Source organism: Fistularia commersonii, chromosome 18 (assembly GCF_037954325.1).
Source record: "Fistularia commersonii isolate RoL2024-O1a breed Wild chromosome 18, RoL_Fcom_v1.0, whole genome shotgun sequence".
Lineage (NCBI taxonomy): Eukaryota > Metazoa > Chordata > Actinopteri > Syngnathiformes > Fistulariidae > Fistularia > Fistularia commersonii.
Window position 1 is genome coordinate 16173846 of NC_141301.1, and position 19077 is coordinate 16192922.

At 55.2% G+C, this 19077-nt stretch overlaps 1 protein-coding gene across 1 annotated transcript in view; it reads right to left on the reverse strand.

Moving 5' to 3' along the window:
* Positions 1 to 12410: 12410 nt before the first annotated feature.
* Positions 12411 to 19077, reverse strand: part of dph1 (diphthamide biosynthesis 1) — a 56154-nt gene continuing 49487 nt past the window's right edge. The window contains exons 10-12 of the mRNA XM_086164380.1: positions 14705 to 14783; positions 13223 to 13357; positions 12411 to 12940 (exon numbers count right to left, since the gene is read on the reverse strand). Coding sequence (XP_086020506.1) covers positions 12860 to 12940; positions 13223 to 13357; positions 14705 to 14783 — 295 coding nt within the window. The 3' untranslated portion in view covers positions 12411 to 12859. The remainder of the gene's footprint in view (positions 12941 to 13222; positions 13358 to 14704; positions 14784 to 19077) is intronic.

The window sequence follows — 19077 nt, forward strand, 5'->3', positions numbered from 1 at the left end:
AGCGCTTAATAGCTAACGCCCCCTGGTGCACACACACACACACACACACACTCACACACACACACACATAGGAAAAGCAGGTATCTTAACGTCCGACGGCCGCGACACGGCAGGAGGCGCCGCTTCCGAGTGTGCAAACATGCTAGCTCCTCTTTGGCCGGCAGAGTGGTGATGGGCTGAGTCAGATCCGCCGGCGTCTCCGAGTGGATCTGGTTCGGCCGCGGTGAGTCAGCAGAGGGGAAAAAAGAAAAGTCGGGGCCTCAATCAAACGGCGCTGACGAATCTTCTTGTATCCAAGCGGGCCGGGCAGGAGGACGTTCACGAGGTTCTAACGTGCAGATGAGCCGCAGAGCGGGTTCTCCATCACCTCCGGCCAGCAAACACCCGGGCCGGTGGAATCAAACCCCTCACGAAAAGATTTATGAGAAGAAGAGGAGCTCTGCATGTCAGAGGAGCTGCTGGACTACGTGTGAGTTCTCTGCTGAGCTCCGCAGCGAGAAGGTGGAGGAACATCTAGAGAGGTTGGAGGTGTGACACGCAGAGGAGAGGGACGGAGGACGGGCGCAGCAAGATGGAATACATGTGCGTGAATGAGAGGAACCCATGAGGAACAGGGAGGCTGCGGGGAGTGGAGACGAAGAAGGTGGAGGTACTCGACGTGTGAAGAGCGTGGAGATGATGGGTGTGTTCAAGACAGAAAAGGAAAGGTGGAGATGACACAGGTTAGAGCAGATGTGGTATCTGGTTTGGAGACACTGAGAAGGCAGACATGAAGATGTGGAGGTTCCTCTTAGGGAGTGAGGAGGACAGGAGTCCATCAGAGGGACGGCACATGCTAGATGTTCTGGAGCTACCAGGCAGGAGAAGACAGGAGATTGGTTAGCGTGAGAGAAAGGAGGGTTAGATGGCGGCAGATGTTTGACTGTGGAGCCCCCTGGAGGGAGCGGCCAGAAGAAGAAGACTCCAACTGGTATGTTCTGCAAGTGTCATTCTTCGCGTCGTGGATCAGAAAGGTCCAAGGAACGGGAGGATCCCCGTCCTGAAGGTCCTCTCAGACCTGGTCGGATCCACAGACCACCAGCAGGAGGCCTGCAGAACGTACGCCACCGAACCGAGGAGAAGAAGGAGGGCTGGACCAGGAGGTTATGGAGGAAGGAAAACAGGGGGAGCGAGAGGAGGAAGAGGAGTTGGCCAGAATACTGATTAGTGAGTGTGTGTGTGTGTGTGTGTGTGTGTGTGTGTGTGTGTGTATAGGGGGAGATAAAGATAGACTGATAAAGATCACATCATTTATTCTCTCTCTGAGTGTTGGAGAGCTTCTCTGGGGCCGCAGCCGAGGAAGACGAGGCTCCCGCGCAACGCGAGGAAGGCGGAATCTGCCGCTCTGAGTCTGAAACGTTGCCTCGGGGCGCGAATCAAAAAAATCAGCGTAAGAACACGAGGTGCAGTGAGATTCCTGCTCCCGGTGACGTGGAGCCTCCTCATCCTTTATTCATGGCCCCGGCGAGGGCTCCGGTAGCCGGACCCGCCGAGCCAGAGGAAAACTACCGGCCCAAACCGCCTCTGACTCCAGATGACTTATTAATGCCGGGCTCATCCCAGATTCCCCGGAGCCCGGGACGCCCGTCGGGATCCCGCGGTTCCGACGCCATCCGGTGGCCCGACTTCGGCGACGCCCATCTCCGGGGTTCCGGACGGTTCCGGTGGAGCGGGCCGGGAGATAGCTGCCGCCGGGGGGGGGGGTTCCCTCGGCTCCTTCATTCCCGGGGGCCTCGGATTGTAAAATCAAAACATCTGAGAGGAAATGCAAATGTAAAGGATTTGCGTCAACTCGCCGCCGCCGCTGCGCTCCCGACCGCTAACAGAGGTCCGACACGTTCTGCAGCTGCTCCTCGTGTCTTTTCTGAGAGGAACCGTTGCTGATACACCGGGTTCTTCACCGCCCCGTCTTTTAAGACGGTTGGTGTGAACTTAGGTTAGCTTAGCGCTGCCCGCACCGTCCACCTCCTCGCCACCGTCCACCGCCTGGCCTTACAGTCCACGAGAGACAACGAGAAGGTCCACATCCAGTGCTGGAGCTGCTGTGGTGAGCAGAGCGGCGGGCTCACCTCCGCCAGAAGACAAGAAGTATCTTCTCCTTGGTGCCTGCGGCAACGCTCGCAAGATAGCATGAACGGGGCATACAGACCTTACCACAGTAAGCTAAGCTAAGCTAAGCTAAGCTCGCGGATATTGTTTGGCAAGATGGTCAATGAAGCCGGGATCCGGTTTGCCATTAGCGACCGCTCTCTGATGCGAGTCACATCCCAAATCACGTCCAGGTCTGTGTTTTTTCCTTCTCAGGAGGACGAGATCCATTTGGCGTCCAAACCAAGGCCTCTTTCCTCAGCGCGCCGAATCAGCGCTCCGTTCGCCGCATCGTCACGGCGAGTCCGCGGACGATTTCGTCCGTTCTGACGGGCGGTCTGCCGTTCACTGTGTGGACCTTCACAAACCCGCCGGGAACCCGTGAAGAGCGGCGGCCTCTAATCCAATCCAACCCGGGAGAAAATAAAGGGAACGCCACGGAATTCCGTGTTCTCCATTCGCACGTCAGAGGACGCCCGCCTTCATCCGTCGCCATTTCCTGCAGGTCCACCAAGACGCCTCCGAGGCCGGAGTTTGTCCGACCATCAACCCTCGACTCTCGGAGGTCTTGTTTTCCCGGCGGCGCTAAATTTTATCATCAGCGCGTCCTCTTTGACCCGCGACAGGAAAACATAAACCTGCCTGTGCGTCCGCCTGCCGTCCAGGTGAAGCTCTGACTCATTACGCCCTGAATATTTACCTCCCTCTCGCTGTTCCTCGGTTCTCGCCGGCGGTGAATCATCGTCGGCGCTCCCTCCCCCTCCGTCTGCCGCGGGCCTCTCGCTTCTCCAATCACAAGGAGAAAATCTGCAATTAGCGTCCCGCAGGAGGAAACGGAGAAACAAAATAACAAAAAAATGATCAGCGCTTCTTCTGTTTGCACGCTTTCACAAAGATAAGAATTATGATAATAATGATGATTACATTCATGGCGGAGGTCGGCGTTTCCGCCTCACAAGATGGTCCCCGGTTGGCGCCATCATGCAGGATGCTGGATCTTCAGACGGCCGTTTTCAGCGTAACCATGGAAGTTGGCGTTATGTTTACGGAGCGTGCGGCCGAGGAGGAGCGTGGAGAAGATAAACGGAAGAGGACCCGGAGCCGAGCCCTGAGGAACGCCTGAGGAGATGCCCGGTGGAGCCTGGAGGCCGTCGTGACTCAAGGATCTGGTAGATAAAGGCGACGCCCACAATTTGGAGAAGGTTGCAGAAGTCGAGGCCCTCAAGGCGTCCTTGAGCTTTGAGCAAACCACGGCTGGAGGAGGAGGTGGCTGGTGGTTGAGCCGTGCACGTGTGTTGAGAAGATTGCGGAGGTTGTCGTTGTTGTTGTGGGAAGCCGGTTCCTCTGGGTGAAGAGGCCGTGGGTGTGAGGGACGTCACACTGTGGGGGACGAGAAGCTGCTCAGGCTCACGTCTTTGACTCCACTAAATGTTCTGTTGCCAGGAGAAAGTTTTAGATTGCCAGTGATCAGAGGGACGGCCGTCATTAAGGTGGATTTGTCGGAGAAGCTGGTTGAGGTGGTCGAGCTGCGTCGACCCCTGGAGCTTCTATAATGCAGACCACGGAGCAGAGAAGAAGCGTGTCCAGTGAGAGTGGACAGGACGTTCTGCCGCAGAAAGAATAACCCTCATGTTCACCCCATCTCAGCTTCTCCTTCACCATCTGCCCTCTTCCCAGGGGGACCTTACAGACCTGGAGAACCACCCTTCTTCTGCTGCTGTGGGCCTCTTCGCTTCGGTACCATGAAGGATAGAAGGGTAGAGATGGCTTCTGGGAGGGTTGGCTCTGAGAATCCGTTACCTTCTGGGCTGAGCAAACTCCCAGCTGCGTCCACCATCAGGCACTGACGCTAGATGATGGAGTTGAAGCTAAAGACCAACTGACTGCCTGTTCTCTTCTGCTCCATCCATGGAGCTCCATCCATGAACCTCCTCTCTGGTCTTCCTCCAGACCTCCTTCGACCTCAGCATCCTTCTCCATCCCTCCTCTGTCCAGGTCCAAACCATCTCAGTGTGACTTTTTCTCCAGAACATCTACCATGTTGTTCAGAGGAACATCCACATCTCCAGCTCTGCTGCCTTGACCAGACACACCCCGCGGAGAAGATTCCTGCCCTCGATCTAACAATCCCGAAGATGATGCCTGTGGCCGGTAGATACAAAGACAAGTCTCTCTCTCTCTCTCTCTCTCACACACACACACACACACACACACACACACACACACACACACACACACACACACACACACACACACACACACACACACACACACACACACACACACACACACACACACACACACACACACACACACACACACACACACACGGCTCCCACATATTTCTATTTATTTCTCTGAAGACAAGCATCAGTTAATGGCAGCAGTTTCTGGAACATCTAGAGTCTGGGAACCATCTAAACGGTGTTTTGTGTCATATGACGTGGGTAGAAGGATGCTGAGGTTGGAGCTTCCAGGCTGGAGGTCTGAAGGAAGCAGGCCGAAGGAGAAGAAGAAAACAATACATCGATGGGACCGGAAATTAGCCTTAGACCACTTCTAAGAAGACTCCTGCTCGTGGAAGCTCATGGTTAGAACACCTACGAAGAAGTCATTGTCCATCATATTCCACCTGAGTCACTCTGGTGGTGTTGAAGAAAAGAACATCTGAACGACGTGGAGATACCTGCTCATCGTGGAGCTCTCAGAATGCAGAACCTCTTCTGTCTGGACCTCATCTTCAACCCTCATCACACTGTCAATCCAGTCCAGACCTTGCCAGAGGCTGTGCGTGGTTCTGGTGTGTGTGTGTGTGTATGTGTGTGTGTGTGTGTGTGTGCGCTTGTTACTTGAGGAGAAGCTCCACAGAGGGACCTCTGAACATCTGATGATACACATACAAAAGTCACATCAAGTGTTGTGAAAATCATGTTGCTAAAGATCCACATAAATAATGCAAACAAACTTTGGCTGTGATTCATTATGTATGTGTGTGTGTGTGTGTGTGTGTGTGTGTGTGTGTGTGTGAGAGCCAAGAGTGTCACAAGCATTCATCCAGCAGCTCTTGGAGGAGAAGCTCTGGAGTCCTGGAGGACGGAGGCCTGAGGGGCTTCTCACGCCGTGTATCTGCAGAACGTTGGTCCTGGTTCTCTGAAGCCTCCTAAGAAACGTCCTCCTCCATTCTGAGCTTCTCATTCCAAAACAAACAAGAGCAGGAGGGAGTGTGAGCTGAGACTGCTCTGCTCCCAGGGAGGTTTCAGATGTGCATACATAACTACCCTGCTGTTTGAACATAGTCAAACAAGGACTCACACACACACACACACACACACACACACACACACACACACACACACACACAACTGTACTCTCCATCCATCCATCTTCACAGGGTTCAGCCGAGAAGAGAATATAGGAACATTCTAAATACTGAATTTACCCAAATGAATGTTCTCCTTCTTGTCCTTCTGATATTCAACCCCCTCCATCTGTCCTAGACCTTCTGAGGAGACCTGGTCTGATGCTGGTGGAGCACATCTTCACCGAGGTTTGAGGAACACCTGACTGATGGACCTCATGGAGGAGCAGGCTTGTAGATGAAGCAAACAAAGGACTGTGGATTTGGATGTAGTCTGATTCAACATAAGAGCTTGATAATAACACACACACACACAAACACACACACACACACACATAGCCAACCATCTCCCCCCATCTTACACCATCTAACTTCCTGTCCTCCTCTAACCTCCTCTCTGGTCTTCCTCCAGACCTCCTCCAACCTCAGCATCCTTCTCCATCCCTCCTCTGTCCATGTCCAAACCATCTCAGTGTGACTTTACCTCCAGAACATCTGAGGGAACAAACATTGATGAATAAATACCAGGAATCACACAATTCTTTAAGAAAAGTGATCATTTTGAGAAGTGAGTCAGAACATCTCCTGGTGGACTCCATCGCTGAGGTTCCTTCACAACCCTGGTGAGCAAACGGGGATGAAGTTCCATCGTGATGAGACCCGAGCGCTCTCTGGACAGAAGGTGGTGGTGAGTCAGAGGAGACACCACACACACACACACACACACACACACACACACCTTCCACAGGGGACAAAGGGTCAAAGGTCACGCTGACAGACAGGATAATCAGCGGTGGCATGCTGACCCTTCAGCGCCGCTCACACCGTACTGGGCACTTCCTGTGTGTGTGTGCGTGTGTGTGTGTGTGTGTGTGAGTGTGTGTGAGTGTGTGTGTGGGGCACAATAAACCCACTGCTTCAAATCATCATTAACAAATCCAAACTCCACTCTGGGGCAGTGTCAGCCTGCTGCAACACACACACACACAAACACACACACACACACACAAACACACACATCCCGCCCCTCCTGTGGACCAAATTTACCGGATGACGTATGAGCCCACGCACGGCGTGCATGTAGGTGCTGCTCCTGCATGAATGAATGAAGGTCCCCTCCCCTCTCCATCCCTAGTACTACGCGCCCTATAAGAGCGCGTCCCCGGGACAGCCCGCCGACTTCCAGGAGGCGCCGGCGTGGACGAGCGGCGTGCGTGTCGCCGAATTGATCAGTCGGTCTATCGATCACACCTATGATCGGTTTTTTTTTTTCCGCGGAGCGTCCAGCGGTCCGGCCGCGTCCCGGGGAGAAGAAGCCGCAGCTGGAGCGGGACCTCCAGGTAAGACCACCTTCTAGACCCGGCTGAGGTTTCTGCCGCCAAGCGCCTCCGTTTCCCACCTTCTCCTTCTCCTTCTTCTCCTTCTTCTCCTTCTTCTCCTCCTCCTTCTTCTTCTTCTTCTCCATCTTCTCCCAATCTCACCTTATTCCTCACAAACTCAATTTTACGGCTACATTTTTTTTCCCGCTGCGCGCATCTTCGAGTCACTACGGTAAATTCCCGCCGCTGGAAGTTGCTGCAGTGTGAGTCACTTTGGCGCACATGGGCAGCGGCGGAGGAGGACGGGCGTGCGTGTGCGTGCGCGCGTACGTGTGCGTGTGCCCGACGCCGGCTGCATGTTAACCAGCCTGCGCCGCCGTGGGTAGTTGACACGACACGACGCGCGGTGGACCCTTCACCCGTTCTGATCGGAGGCTGCAGGACCTGCGTGTGTGAGTGTGTGTGTGGTACCTTGACACACACACACACACACACACACACACACACGCACACGCACATACCCACAAGAACAAGACGAGACCATTAATACGGTTGAATTGTCAGTGCGAAACGTCCTGGCTCTTCCCGTGGACGTGTGACCCCCCCCCCCCCTCCCCCGCACCCCCCCGCACACACACGCACTCCCCCCGCTGTCGGTGACGCGCCTGAGCCGCGCGGACTTTGCGTCATTCCTGCGCACATGGAGGCGGCGGCCAATCAGCGGCCCGCGACCCGCCGCCGGCGCCTTAAAGCCGCAGCGTCCGTGTTTCCACACCGAGTGGGTGGAGGAGGAGGGGGGGGGGGGGCGGTGAAAACTCCTCCATGCAGATCCTGCGTGGGCGTGGGGGGTGTTTGGGGGTGTTGGAGGCCCCGCACCTGTGGACCGGACGCTGTCCGCGGTCCTGAACCTTCCCGCTCGGCGTCCACGGGGAAGCTGCACCCGCGTGAAAAAAAAAAACCCAAAAGTTCCCCATCTCGTGTTTCTCCACGGTGAAACCGCCCGCATCCACCGGACGTGGATCTCAGACAAAGAGCGCTGCGCGTCCGCACCGGTATTTACGGTTCCCGCGGCGGCGGCAGAGCGGCGGGTGGACTTCAGGACCGCGGACAGCGACCTCCTGAACATCTGAGAAGAACACTCAGATGTTCTCCACAATCATTTCTCCATGTCAGCAGATCTGACCCGGACCTTCAACGTAAAGCCAGAGGCCCTCTGCACCCCCTCACACTGACAAGGCTTTGAAAACACACACACACACACACACACACACACACACACACACACACACACACACACACAGAGCTTCCCGGCTGCTGACGTCGGCCCCTGACGGTCGGGCCCTGCGTCCTGTGTCTGAGTCACAGAGAAGCGGCGCAGAAATCAATAGAGGACAAAGTGTGTTTGGGGGGGGGGGCCAGCAGGAGGAGCGGGAGGGGCGTCCACGTCCATCATCTCCAGCGGACGAGAAGGTCCGAGATGTCCGACCGGCCGATTTATCCTCCTCCTCCGCACGTCATGGCATTTAGCGGCCTGGCGCGGCCTCATGTCTTTGTTTCTGTGTGTGTGTGTGTGTGTGTGTGTGTGTGTGTGTGTGTGTGTGTGTGTGTGTGTGTGTGTGTGTGTGTGTGTGTGTCCCCGCAGCCCCACCGGTGTGTTCCCGCCTCTGGTTCCAGTCAGCGCATCAACACCTTGGCTCTAGACTGCTTACTGCTTAAAGCTCTTCCAGGTACAGTAACAGTCTACAGTCATGGCTACTGACGCCTGGCGAAGCTCTGCCCGGCCGGAGTTCCCTCTCTCGCGTCGTCAAATCGCGGAGGACGTCGGCGCCGGCCTCGGCCAATCGGGCGCCGCTTGCTGTCTCCATGGTGACCGTGGCATTAGATTGTTACTGTAGCAACAGCACCGCTGGTAACAGTCTACAGCCATGGTCGCTAGGGGGCAAAACACACACGGGAGGGAGGCTGCGGAAGAGTCCGCCGACGTTCACGTCCAGATGGAACCTCTGCCGCGGTGAGGAGGAGAGGACAGGGCTTGAGGAGCTTCTGGACCTCCAGCCGTGAGAGATGGAGCAGAAGAACACCTGCGGCACCGCTGAGGGAATAATCTACCCCAAGCGGAGGAGGCTCTGGAGAACGGCCTGATCCAGGACCTCCAGCTCTGCCTCCACCTTCCCACCCGTCACTTCTGACAATACCTGGGTGAGATTGTCCCGTTCCTCACGTTCCTCCTCCTCCTCCTCTGTGAAGAACCCACGTCCAGATATTCTCCGTTCAGCCTTTGAAATAAAAAGATGAACAAGAATCACTGGTGCGCTTCTTTATCGGTGACCGATGTCATGATGATGTTTGGGGGCGTCAGATGCTGAGAGGTCTCCTCCGCGGTGGAAGGTCTTCTTCTCCAGGAGGCTTCGGGAGTTTCCACAAACGCTGATGAAGACGTGGGGCTGCAGGGGGAGGAGGCCGAGAAGATCTGAAAGTCGGTCCGAACCTGATCTTTGCACGGCTGTACTGGTGGTCAGGGGTTTGGTCCAGGAGAGGTCGGTCGGTCTACTCAAACCAGATGTAGAAGATCTCCCCTCGCGAGCGAGGAGGCCTCCACCCGGAGCTGGAACAGATGTTCGTCTCCGCAGGTGGTTCGGAGATCTTCTGCTCGCTCGATCAGAGAGGAACCGTTAGATGATGCTTCTCAGGCCGGAGAGGAGACAAACAACTGGCCTCTTCTGGAGAAGAACCGACCCGTCGGATGCAGGACACGTCACCGTGGCGAGAGAGAAGAGCGACCCCACGCTCTCCGTCAGGCCCATCGTCACACAGAAGATCTGAAATAACACGTTTCTCCTCCCACGCCCTCAGAATGACCACAGAGCAGATTAGGAATCCCCACTGCAGATGTTTGGATTACATGTACTCCATTACTGCGGTCCAGATTACTCTGGTGGAGCGGAGAGGGAGGGGGTGAGCACACCAGCTCCTGAGGAGCTCCACATTTCCAACGGGTGACCGGCACCAAAGAGGAGGAGATTCAAAGAAGGTTCCTCATCCATCCATCCATCCGCTGATCATGTAACGCCGCGGCCGAGGACGTCCTGGCTGAGATGACCATCACCGATCCTGTATTTTTCTGGTGAGTGTGAGAAGCAGGCGGACGTCAGGATCCGAAGCAGAAACCGAAGCGCTCTTCGGCTGCGGCCGAGGAGGACGTGTCGGTCCCGTGGGCGTCCGAGAGGCGGCTCGCACGTGAGTCACGCTTCCTCCGGCTTCGCCAGGGAGGTTTGAGAACCAGCCAGACGCCCAACGTTCTCCTAAATCAGCCTTATCAGATCCGCCCGAGAGAAAGGTCACGCCGAACGCTCGCAGGCAGATTAGCGACAATCGGCGCCGGATGCGTCTCTAAATAGATCGGCGCTTCCGAGAAGAGGCGAGAGCGAGCATCGATGGCGGTGGATCAGGAGAAATGAAGCAGCGGAGCAGGTGATTCACAGACACCAGGAGAAGAAGAAGAAGAAGAAGAGCAGCAGCTTTGGAGATGAATAAAAACTCATTCTGAACTCAGTGCTTTCAAAGAACTTCCAGGGCAAAAGAGCAAAGAGGACAGGATGGATGGATGGATGGAGAGGAGGGTGGAGGACCAGAGGTGGGATGGAGGAGATGATGGGGGTGTGGAGAGGAATAGGAGGGACAATGAAGAAGGTAGAGGACCATAGGAAGGATGGAGGAGATGGTGGTGACTCACCCCGGGACCGGCTGGACTGCCACGCTGAGTCAGTCCCATCTTTACACCACTAATTTGTTTTCCAACCAGACCATCTCACCCGGCCTTGAAGCGGCAGTCCTCCATGTTCCTCCACGTTCCTCCACGTTCCTCCAGGCTTCTCCGCTCCAATGCCGGCACAGAGGGTCAGCAGCCTCTGGGAAGAATCCCTGAGTCTTCAGATCTCCATGGGGAACCCACTTCTTCTGTGCTGTGATCATGTGAATTCTCCAAGAATGCATTCAAAGGTGCTCTGGTTTCACCACAGGCCTTCCACTTTAACTCTCCTCTTCTCTTCCTGGATGGACTTCTTCTTCCTTCCCTTTCAGAAGCTCTTCTGTGAGACGGGCCTTCAGGCCAGCGTCTCTCTGCTCCTTTTAATCTACATTCTGGGGGAGAAATGGCGAAAACCATCTTAAAGGCAGACGTTCAAAGGTGGGCGAAGCCTGCAGGGAGAGTGCACACACACACACACACACACACACACACACGGCAAACTTGTCAAATGTCTGACCGTGCAGTCCTCTGGGTCAAGTATCGATCTTCTTTTCCTTCATGTTCCTCGTCTGAAGATCTCCCTCTCCCTTCATCCCAGATCAGGGCGACCCGTTCAAGTTTGGACCTCCATAACCCTCTAAGCGCCGCCATGACGGGGAGGAAAGGCGCCGCTCGCCGTTCCTCCGGCCCGCGGCGGGTCGGGAGATGGTGGATGTTCAGCTGTGGGAAGGCAGGGAGGTCCGTGCACGGCAGAAGGTGATTGGCGGGGAAGCCGGGCCTCTGACCGCCGTCCACGCGCACATCGTCACCTCCGCCGGCCCGTGGCCGAGAGGATCGCCGCGGCGACCGCTCAGAGCGTGCACGAGGGAAGAGGAAGGCGTTGCCCACAGCAGCCGGGGAGGCCTGCTCTCCAACAAGCACTCTGGTTCCACAGAAGGTGGAGGCCAGATCAGGAGAGAAGAAGAAGTGGCGCGCTCATGTCAGAGGATGGAAGGCGAGTAAACGTCGCCCCCTGGTGGCAGAAACACTCCGGACACCGAGAAATAAACGAGTGCACAATTTAAGGAAGCGATTCGCTGCGTAACCTCATATTCCCATCTGCTCCTTCAGTCATTGGGGCTTTGTGGTGGACCTTCATGTCAGACCTTCAGGCAGACGCTGAAAATGGAGAACCGGAGGTCGATGTTTGCTCGGAGATCACTGGTGAGGAGGCGTTCGCGACGGAAAGGGTTTTAGTATCGTGGCGCCGCCCGGCTGCCGAGGCGCACGGTGAGGTGAAGCCTTCGGTGGATGCAGCCTGAGAGCTTCTTATCCGACACTGCGGAAACCTCAGCAGAAGAGCAAGGTGGAAACCAAGAGGGATGGAGGAGCTCAGACCTCAGGGTTATTCACTCCAAGAAGTAAAACTAAAATGAAGACAGACACGGGATCTTCTCCCGATCTTCGGAGAACTGATGCATCATTAAAAGCTGCGGAATCTGCAAACGTTCACTTCAAAAAACTACAGACCGGAGGGATGCGGCGCACAAATAAACAAGTTCCAGCAGGTAGGGGATAGGATTCCGATGGATTCTTCAGCTGCAGGAGCTGAGGGACACGTGACGGGCGGACGGACGGAAAAACACCGGCTCCCCGTTACCGAGGAGACGCCGCAGAATACCTGAACCCGGGGGACGTTCTCCGGTTCCCGGGGCCGCCTGTCAATCATCCTCTGCGGCGTTAAACCCGACAGCCTTTCTTTCTCTCTTTTTTCTTTATTTATCTATCGACTGACTCCGCCATCAATAAGTGATGAGGATGGAAAGCGGCCGTGACGAGCGCCGCGCTCGTCCAGGAGCCGCAAAAACACAGCATCTTCTGCTCGGATCAACCAGAGACCCGTCTCATCTGGGATTTATTGATGGGGTAAATGTTGAAAGAGAAAAGACAACATTAACAAATACATTTTAAGCAATGCGGGTTTATAGCACACACACACGTGCTCACACACACACACACACACAGGTTGTGTTGGAGAATAAAGTGCTTCATACGGCGATCAGCTTGGTGCAGCGTGAAGGTGGAAGTCCGTCCGAGCGCAGAGGATTTGACCAAAGTCCTGCAGAGACGTTCCCTGGCTGTTTCTGGCGTTGTGAACGCGGCCGGGCCTGGCGACCACGCGGGAGCCCGGGCGCCATCTCGTCCTGGTGCGCAGTGCACGGGGAACGCCGCATTTTGATCAGCTCCTTCCCGGAGACTCGATGAGGCGTCGCGGAGACGAAGCGCCGCTCCGTCCCGGCCGTCCCGGCCTCCCCCGGACGTGATGCTTCATTCCCCCTTGCAGCCACAGGGGGCGCAGCGGGTCGGTCCGCAGGGCTTCGCGGCGGCGGTCGTCTCCGAGCCCGGTTTCTGCGGACGAGCGGAGGGAGAACGTTAACTTTCAGAACGTCATCGGCGGGATTCCTCGGAACCGAGCCGCGGACGGAACGCGTTTCGACGACGCCCGTTTGTAATTTGCACACCGAGTTCAAGGTCACGGCGTGCCTTTGACGGAGCAGGCCTGCAGCGTGTCCTTCCCCCGTCCCGCCACCGGGTGTCAGTGCGGCGACGCCTCGGCGGAAGCCGGCGAGCACATGTTGAGCGCCGTGCGGTCTCGGCTCCGCCCCCCGACCTCCTCCTCCTCGTACTCACCGGGGTCTGCCTGCGAGGAGGCCGCGGCGGCTGGTTGTCGGGGTGGTTGGGCGTCCACGGCCCCAGGCTCTGATTGGAGTAGAAATCCATGGGGTAGGTCTCCTTCCAGCCAACCTCCTGCAGAGCTACAGCTGCCTGCGAGACACACGGCCAGATGAGTCATCACAAACACGAGGCAGGTAGCGTGAAGTTCCAGGAAAGACAAGACGTGCTACGGCGTGGCGCCGCTGACGAGACAGGCGTCAGCGGCGAGGACTTGGACGGCGGGTTAAGCCGCCGTCTCGTCCTCCCGCAGCTGCCGCGAGGAGCGGCGGCGTGACAGCGTGGTGACGGCGCCGTATGGAGGCGAGCACGTGTGAATATTAACAGGGAAACGGGAGGAAGAGAAGAGTGACTGAGCAGATGAGCAAACCAATGATTCCACCGTTGGGCTGTTTGCGCACGTCGCCGCCGCCGACAAACCGCTCCCGAGCCCGGGATCCCAAAAAAATAAAAGCTGCCTTTCAAAGCAAAAGCTTCCCGAAACAATCGGAATACGACGGCGCCGGGGAATTCTGGGAACTCTCTGTCCAGGACAGGAAGCGGAAGATCAGCAGAGTAAAAGATTCACCCCTCCTTCGTCGAAGGCCGACGGAGCCGTGAATAATCCAAGCCCGGCTTCATCCCGTCCCTCCAAGACAAACAAACTGGATGCGGGGCATAAATCTTTCAACGTCTTCCTCCTCTCCGCAGACGTCCCTCCGCTCCTCCCCCTCCTCCTGGCCTTATTCCGTCCCACCTCTCATTTCTCCCGCTGTTACTCATTGCTCTTCCTCTCCCCTCTCACACCGAGGAAGCTGCTTCTCCTGCTAATCCCTGCTCTGACAAGAGGGCCAAGTGTCTTATTGACTATAAATATAACATGAGACGAACTGAAAATAAGTGCCCCCCTCCCCGACCCTTCTCCTTACTCACCCCGCCCCCCCCCGGCTCCTGGACGCCACGCTGGGATGCAAAGGCCCACGGAGAAAAAACGCCGATGCACAAATGTCTCGGGATGCTAACACATGTACACGGAGGGCGGCGGCGGCGGCGAGCGTCGAGTCCAACCAATCAGATCGCCGCGTTCCTCTTTAGAGCCGTGGAAACACGCCTAATCCCAAGAGGGATTCGACGCGGGTCGCATCTCCACGACGTGTCGGCCGACCTCATCGGGTCCCCAAGGAACAATCTTTAAGAGAGATCTGTGCGGGTCAGCCGGCCGCCTCGAACCTTTACGCAGAGCGGCCACTAGGGGGCGCTATTCTGCTGTTGACGGCCTGAAACGTGGTGTGACGGAGAGGAAGGGAGGCAGAGGAAGAGGACGGCGGAGAACACGCCTTCTCCACAACACGCTGGAGTCATGTGTGCATTCAGTACTCCTTAACCCCCTTCGGCTCTTATCACTGCAGTGGTTCGGCAGCAACTGGGCAGGTGTGTGTGTGTGTGTGTGTGTGTGGTTACCTCATACGGAGACAGCAGGGGTTTGGAGAAGGCTGAGCCCCAGTCGATGGAGAGGCGTGGACATGCAATCTGCACCCACCTGTGGGAGACAGGACACAACTCAGTGACACGTGCACACATAGTGTGTGTGTGTGTGTGTGTGTGTGTGTGTGTGTGTGTGTGTGTGTGTGTATGTGTGTGTGTGAGAGAGAGAGAGAATCTGGAACACTGGATGGAGATACAAAAATGTGGATGTCCTTTCACCTGAGCTCAGTGTCTGTTGTGGAGATCTGTACAAATTCCCAACAGCCCTTGAGAGAGCTGGGGGGAGGATGGGGGGAGGATGGAGGGAGGATGGGGGGGGCAGTAGGACGTATGAGGAGAAAAGGGGGGGAAGAAATGAGCGGAGGTGAAGGAGGAGGAGAAAACAGTGAACCAAAAAAGGAGAGGTTAGGTGAGTCTGAATTAAAGAAAAAATGAAAAAAAGCTGCACAAGCCTGGTCTCCACGGAGGTAGCCTACATAACTGGCAGACAGGGGGGTGAGGAAGGGTGGAGGGATGGAGGGATGGAGGAGGGGATTGGAACGGGGTGCACGGGAGAGATGAGGAAAAAAAAGGAGAGGACAAAGATACATGGCGATAGAGAGGGAAAAGCAATGGAGATGTAAGAAGGAGGGGACGAGGCAGCACAAGCAACAGGAAGAAGAGGAGGAGGAAGAAGAAGAAGAGGAGGAGGAGGAAGAAGAGGAGGAGGAGGAAGAAGAAGAAGAGAAGGAGGAGGAGGAAGAGGAGGAGGAAGAAGAATTGGCAGAGACAGTGTTTACTCTGGAAAAGAAAGCGAGTGAGATGAGGAGGGCGTGAAGGTAAACAGCTGGAGGGAAGACAGACGGGGAGAGGTGGTCGCGACTGCGGAGGTTAGCTTTCACTAACCAACACAGCACGCCTCCCCACACACACACACACACACACACACACACACACACACACACACAGACGCTAATGATGGCGCTCAGAATATTGACAAGCAGCATTCAAAGTGCGGTGCCTGGGAGGCCTCAGGGATGGAGCCGGATCAAGGTAAATGTCAAAAGAAACAAAAAAAAGCAGAGGAAGTATGGAAGGGGGATTAAAAAAAAAAGCTTTAAATCTCTAGAAGCTGATTGGTCAGAATCTCCATCCGGCCGGTTGTTGTTTTCCGACGGCGGGATTCAATTCACACTCCTGATTCCCCGTCCGGCAGGAGGAGGAGGAGGAGGAGGAGGACCAGAACAACAATCGGCTCAATCTGATGCACAACCACAGACCCTTCAACCTAAAATACACTCGACTTCCCTCTGTTAAAGGATTGTTTTGGACAATCTGCGTCCTCAGCGCCAGGCCTGGTGGCAAACACAACGTCCACACCCAGAGGCGGGAAGACAGCAGGCCGAGGAAGAAGATACAAGAACATGAGGTTCATCCGTTCATCTCCAGCAGACCCCGAGCCTCCTGGAGGCTCTTTCATTCTAGCATTGTTAAAAAAAACAAACCCATCAGAAGTCAGAAGGAGAGATGAAACACTGGTAGCAGCTGGTGGTGTTTGCGGTGTGGAGTTAGCAGTGTGTGTGTGTGTGTGTGTGTGTGTGTGTGTGTGTGTGTGGATATCTGTACAATGGTTTAAAGCCTGCTTGGGGAGCGCCTAATTAGACACTTAAGAGCCTATGCTAATGGTGTCTCTCTTTATACCAGTGTGTGTGTGTGTGTGTGTGTGTGTGTGTGTGTGTGTGTGTGTGTGTGTGTGTGCAATGGCAGGGGAAGCCCGGGCGGCCTCCGTCAGCGTTAATGGGTCCTCTGCCCCCCCGATCTTTTCGGTCGCCTGCGACTGTGGATTCAACGTGGCTTCAAACAACACCTGGACAGGCAGGCTGCTCCCTGCAGGAATGCTAGATGGTCCTTGAGGTTCAAAAGGGCTGCTCATTCACACACTCTGACACACACACACACACCCGGCCAACCTTCCTACTGAAGGGGCGCCTTTGCCATGGCTGATGGAGTTAAAAAAAGAAGTGGAGATCTGCACTTTTGAACATTCCTGAGCTCCTCTGAGCCTGTGGAGATGTTGGTGAGCAAAGAACCATGATGTCCACCGAGGTCACGGATGTTCTTCCTATTATTATTTCTATATCTATAATGATGATAAAAACAATAATCATTATTATTATTACTATTACTATTATACAAGTTACAAAAAAAACAATAATAAATAAATAACTATGATACCAGTTACTATCATGAGAACAAGAATAATATGATTTTTATTTTTTGTGGCTCAGATTCAGAAAGACTTTGAACAATGTATTTGTGCGGACGGTTCACGATCAGAGATCATCCAAATTGAATAATAATGTCAATCTTTTAAACTACATTTCTAAATAGACCGAAACTTGATCAGATATTGGCTTTCAACGGATTATATTTTATATTAAATGTTCCTCTCCTTTGATGAGACATTTTCTGATGACGAGAGTTCAGTCAGAATGCGTGCACGGCCGCTCCGCCGCCTATCCTGCCTGAAGGTCCACCGAGGACGTGAACTCGTTGGAGGTTTTGGATTCTCCGCTCCGAATCTGAGGACGGCATCGGACCGAACCGGCAGCGGCGACCGGGGCTGTTCTCCATAGATTTGTATTTCGGCGTTGACGTGCTGACGAACGGGAGGAAACGCCGCCTTTCACAGCCGCGGACGGATATCGTTGTGCCCGATAAGGGCGGCTTTCTGCCTCGAGCGCCGGGAGGGCTAACAGCTACATGCTAATAGCTGAAACGGCACAATAGTGACTACATTTTCAAAAAGGTGATATCGGCGTCCGCCGAAGTACATCAAGCCACGCCCCCTCTGGAATCTGGACCAATGAGAGAGCCCGGGGACTCGGGGGGAAGGGGACGCGGCCTAGTGTCTGCAGAACGGCTGGCATCGGCCACGGGCGCCTCGGCGCTGCAGGTGCACGGTCTCCTTGGAGACGTGCCATTGTGCACCGGACCCACGGCTGCACACATTTGTTTTCTTTTTGTTTGTTTTGTGTTATGGCAGCTCAAAGTGGCCACTGAGAGGAGACATCAGACCGGAGCCAAACGCCCCGGCTCTCCGTCTCCCCGAGGGAGGAAGCCAACATATTGTGCGAGGACGGTCGGGGGAACCGTTCCCGATGAGCTGCATTTGTCACTCAATTCATCAAAACCCTGTTTCGGCAGCGCTTTCCCAAACCTGACGATGCATTCTGGTCCGCGGAGGTTCTCAGTCATCCGGCTCATCGGGAATTATTGTTGAAATCTTCCGGTCGTGGCAACCGGATTTGAAGAACTTCCTTGAAGACGTTTCAGCCCTCGTCCCAGAGGCTTCCTCACTTCTAATGACCTGTTGGGAGTTTCCCAATATAACTGCCAGGGGGGTCATTTGTCGGGGCAAAAGAGCAACTTCTGTGTGATGACCTGGACTGGAATGTGAAAAGGTAAAGGCAGACAAAGGAGCCAAAGCTGTCGGATCCCACGGACTGAGGCGTTAGCGTGTGGACGTTAGCGGGGGCGGCTTCTGGAGGTGGATCTTTCCGTGTTGTTCGGAGGGTGCAGAAGGACCTGGTACCCGTTCATTTCAAACCCCTGAGACAAAGATGGAGCCCCCAAAGGACAAAACACCCGGGGAGAAGACGGAGATGTGGCGTCCGCTGTCGCCTGCACTGAGGATTGAGATGACGTCTACGTCGGAGAGACCAAACAACCTCTGCGCAACAGATGGCCCAACACAGGAGAGCCTCCACTTCAGGACGGGACCCGGCGGTCCATCTACACCTGGAGGACAAGGGCCGTTCGTTTGAAGACAGCAGGTCCGTATTCTGAGCAGAGAAGACAGATGGTTTGAGAGAGGCGTCAAAGGAGCCATCTTTGGCAAAACAGAGGAACCATCTGTGAACAGAGGAGGGGCCTCGAACCCGACCTTTCACAGACCGATAGCGCCGTACCGGGATCGATGCTAAGACGGATCTGCACGCGTGGACCAGAAATCCGGTTGCCACGACAAGAAGAATTTGCAGAGTCCACATTCATACGAGGAACAGCAAATGCTGCGATTTAAACCTTTCCAGAGGTTTGCTGTGATATCCTGCGGTGTTGGGATGGCGCTCGTGACGGGAGACGGGCGCCTCTTTTGAGGCGTCCACAGTGGTTTTAATAAAAGTACTGCCGTGTTGCTTGGCAATAAAAATACACCCAAACTCCTTCTATCGTACCGAAGCGCAGAGGTCCACCTCGTCCATGCGGCTGCAGCTGCGGCTGAAGCAGCGGCAGCAAACCTCGCCGAGAACCGCGTCCTCCGTAATGAGTGTTTGTTTTGGTCGAGTGACTCGTGCCCGACTTCCACC